This window comes from Leiobunum rupestre, chromosome 6 (genome assembly GCF_980474605.1).
Source record: "Leiobunum rupestre chromosome 6, qqLeiRupe1.1.hap1, whole genome shotgun sequence".
Taxonomy (NCBI): domain Eukaryota; kingdom Metazoa; phylum Arthropoda; class Arachnida; order Opiliones; family Sclerosomatidae; genus Leiobunum; species Leiobunum rupestre.
This window is the reverse complement of record NC_143389.1, coordinates 16,292,188-16,296,577: the sequence shown is the minus strand read 5'-3', so window position 1 is coordinate 16,296,577 and position 4,390 is coordinate 16,292,188. Positions and strand designations below refer to the sequence as shown.

At 36.2% G+C, this 4,390-nt stretch overlaps 1 protein-coding gene across 1 annotated transcript; it reads right to left on the bottom strand.

Moving 5' to 3' along the window:
• Window positions 1-786: 786 nt before the first annotated feature.
• On the bottom strand, window positions 787-3,825 carry LOC149939544 (uncharacterized). Its single transcript, XM_090177570.1, has 5 exons — window positions 3,749-3,825; window positions 2,310-2,632; window positions 1,781-2,234; window positions 1,348-1,707; window positions 787-1,258 (listed from the first exon to the last, which is right to left on the bottom strand). Exons 2-5 carry the CDS (start codon window positions 2,627-2,629, stop codon window positions 1,028-1,030), a joined length of 1,365 nt encoding a protein of 454 aa, XP_090033696.1. The 5' UTR covers window positions 2,630-2,632; window positions 3,749-3,825; the 3' UTR covers window positions 787-1,027.
• Window positions 3,826-4,390: the final 565 nt, after the last annotated feature.

Below are 4,390 nucleotides of genomic sequence, written 5' to 3'. Positions count from 1 at the left end.
GAATATTCTGATGTGGGGCCTAAGCCACCAACAAAATGTTGAGAGCAGGTATAATGATGGGATTTCACATTGATTGGTATTTTAAGGTCATCACGATTAATATCCTTTAGCCAACAGACGCAACGTTCAATATTTGTAGTTGGTTTTGGTAATGGGTAAAAACTTATACCTAATGCTATTGAATTTTTCGAGCGTTAAGCATTTTTGCACGAACGAAATACACAGTATTTCTTCCCCATTTCTTTAAATTACCATAAAACTGATATAAATTACTTTAATAAAGGAACCATGGTTGAAGCGGCGAAATTTCATAAAAAACTAAGAAAAGTACAAGCATAGCCAAATTGCCCAATAATTTGAAACATGTGACTATGCTATCGAGGTTGAGAGATGGCGCTAGCTAGCGAACGCGGATCCTTGACGTCATTTCCAAAGTGAAACGGAGAGAGACGCGACCGGTACGGTTCCCCTATTTTGTCTTCCCTCAACTCTCCCATCCTGTGGGAGTTGGCATAACGACCATACGGCAGAAAGCTCTTTCATAAAACCTCCTGCCTCTTTCTCCATGCCAATATTTGATAGACGAAATTCCCGTAGCTGTATAGTAAATTACTCACGATATCCCATTCTCAAGGAGTTTTTGGAAAACTGTCCCTTTTTTCAAATTAAATTCGTATTGTAAGAAAGTTTCAGCTGCTTGAGGAGCGATTATTATGGGAACGAGCTAAAAACGAAATTCCTAATGCGCACCAGTTATGTTTTTCAGCAAAAAAGAAATATTTTCAATGAATTTGTAGCATTATTTAATGGGTTTCTTGGTAATATTTACACTTCAAAAGTAAAATAAAAAAGTTCTTGTATGTATATAGGCTTTTTAGAATAAAATCAAAAATTATAATGCTTAAATATTAATTTTTATTTAATTGTAAATTCGCAATTGTAAAAATACCGAACACTACTCGACTTATTTATATAAGTTATTTTAAATTAATTAACAAAAATAATATTTTGGTGTTTAATTGTTGTTTTAGTGGTTAATGTTGCAGCGTCCGCAAGCTGAAAGGAAAAATATTTTCCTCACTGCGGAGACGGAATCCAAATGCATTCTGATAGTGGGCCCTTCATCAGTTTTGAAGGTCGTAAATGGAAGCGGAATTCGTGGCATTTCTTGGACGGTAGCACCGGTTAGCGCCAAATAGACGTTGCACTCTTGGTTTGGTTTCAAAAGAACTGGATATTCTGGCTCGTAGCACATTGCCTGGAATTAAAAAGATATATTTGTCGTTAAAATATCTAGCTTCATTTAGTGAATATTTTGAAATTTCAATAATGGAGTAAAGTTTTTACCTGGTACCATTCTCTTCCAACCATCTCATTTGATAAACGATGGTCGCAGAGTCTATGCTTTAAAGCGTAACGAATTTCCTTCTCTTCCCTGATGGTCTTGGTGACCGTCTGTCTGATGGTCATTCTGGCGGTGCCAACTCCATTTAGTCGATAACTCATTAGGAATCCTCCCAAAAATATTGGCATCGTGACTGAAAATCTGAGGACCAAGTGCTCAGCTCCCCCAGCATTGAACCACGAAATGGTGGATCTGCTGTCACGAAGCAAGATATCAGCGTAGTAAGATAGCAAGCAGCTGTCCGATGATGGAATGCGATCCTTCAGTTTCTCCGGTGGTTTGACTGGGGAGCTATTCAAAACCTAACAAGCATAGTTAATTTAAAATTAATATTAATAGGTCGATTGCGGAATAAAGTTTAAGTAAAATAATTACTTCAGCGCTGTAATTAGTGGCGGTAGATGGGAAGATAAGGGCACGAATTCCCTGTGGAAGAACAATCTGGTCCTCTGGGGTGATTTTTAAGAATCTGATGTACTTGAGAAACGGATTGACTCTCTGGTGCAAAGCCGAATCGTCCAGCTTGATTCCTTGAATGAAAGCGGTAGCTTTCGCCCAGCAGATCAAGTATTGAATTACGTCGATCTCTTTGACAACATTTAGTCGATGGTCAGCTACGATCTTCGCCAAGTTCTCTTTTGAAAGGCGTTGAAACCCACTGGTACCGAAAACAATTACAGCTCCACGAACTATGATATCCAAGCAAACGCTTTCCAGAGAGGTTAAACCAAATCTGGTGGCGACTTCCAGTATGTCACACACGCTTATCAGAGTTATGAACTTCGCCAAAGAGTTTTCCAATTCCTCAGTCAAAGAATCGACTTGGTATCTAAGGAGCATCAAAGGATTTAATTTAAAAGTCATATTTTGTTATACTATATCATTATACTCTTATTTATCTTACCTCAAAGCCAATTCGAGAAATTGAACGATTTCCTGCCACGTTTCAATGTAAACATCTCCAACGTAGAGAAATTGAATGAATTTCTTGAGAGTAAGAACATCGATGTTCTTGAATTCGACTACTTCGCCGATCTTCGTGATTAATTCCTTGAAAACTTTGCTGCGCCTTCTTAGAACAATCGAATGGACGGTGAACTCCCAAATAGTGACCCCTTCCTTGTCCTTAAGGACAATCTTGGTATCACTGAGATCTTCATCCCACATCAACTGGTCCCAAAAGTTGTCATCAAAGCTGATGCACATGGGCATTTGGGCCGTCATGATCTATTTCAAAAAAAGCAAATGCTATTGTTTGGCTGTTCAAAGCAAAACTTTTTCCAATATATATATATAATGTTATTTTTAAATTTTACTATTAGATTATTGGGATTATGGGATTTATGAAAAAAGATACGTCCTGCCTTAGCTGTCTGGAGCTACACCACCACACTAATAGCCAAAATGTATCGTCAATTGGGCGTAAACTGATCGAAAGCAAGCCAAACATTTTGTTTATTTTGCTTCAAAACACGTGTACTATTACTTTATATCTAATATATTGTAGATTTACCTCTGAAATATAAATTTGATAATTAAATTCTATACAAAGTTTTTGTGGTATTCTAGTAGCGGTATTTTCTTAAAATAAATAAGAGTTATAACATTAAAAGGTTGAAACAATTGGCCGCGAAACCATGAAATAAAAGTATGATGATAAGAATTTAATATATTCAAAACACATTACATCTTGTAGCGCCTTTCGATATCACTGGCACGATAAATTTCCGATTAGATAAATTCTCTTTCAATCAAAAATTGTTTTATTATTCGAGAGACGTTTATCTAGTGGGCACGCTTCAAAGGAATCAATTACACTCGACAGAGCTATCTTGATAAGATTGTATTTATTTATCATTTGGGCAAATGTGTTCGACTCTTGTTTTCATCGGTGAAATGAAAACCAGAGGTGACAAAATAGAAAGATTAATTTCGTGGCTGAACCCGTGTACGGAGAGCTTGTAGAAGTGTACACCGTAAAAATATGTTACCAGTCCTACACGTTTCCGCCATTAGTTTTATGGCTTAAGCTTAGACTCTCTAGATTAAATATTGGAAAAATTGTAGACGGGGGCATCCAATGCGTTTATTTCTCATGTGCTATTTTATCAAAAAAAGAAATGTAATTAATAGTATTTTCAACATTGTGCAAAGCTATATGTAAATTAAACACTGATATATTTTTTATAGCGTATAGATTAGTTTACCTGCCACAAGATGTAACAGTTAAAGCTTGGGGGTGAACTGGGCTAATAACAAATCGAAGCGTGTTTTAATAAAATTGCTACTAAGTCTCAAAAACGTTTTTTCTTTCTCTAAATCCGATAAAAAAGTACTACTTACTGCAAAATTGAGAGTTGGCTGATCACGTCAACAAAAGAACTGAGGCCCCACGAATCCTCGAGCTGGAGTGTCCCCTTCGCAACAGCTGGCTTTCCTTTTATAGACGTAAATTGCGGTAAATAACGGTGAATTCTTCTTGATAAGCAAATCGATAAGGTTTTTATTTCGTGAAATCATATTTACATTAATTGGCCCGCATTATCGCCTTTTTAAAAGGAAATGTTAATCAGCATTTATTTGTATCTGATGACATTTCTCAACGGAGCTTTGTTCGCGGATTTCGGTTCCCTGTTTTCATTTTATCTCCGCGGACTAAAATTTTGGAATGAAATGTCAGATGACATATTTAATCATTTCGTCACGGTTTGCGCGGAAATGTCTTTCATTGCATTTCGTAAAATATCAATGGCAATTATGGCTTCTATAGGTCAAATTAATTCTTACCAAACCATGACATTTCTTTGACGTTTAGCAGTCGAATTTTTTTAAACTTATACGGAAGCAACATTCAGTTAATTTCGCAAAATATTAATTGCAATTAAGTCTCCAATAGGTGTAAGTCTATTAAGTACAGCAATATCTCCTTGTCAAAGAATCGCTCTAGGACCTAGTGTATATAATAGTTTTACAATTCTCAAAAGC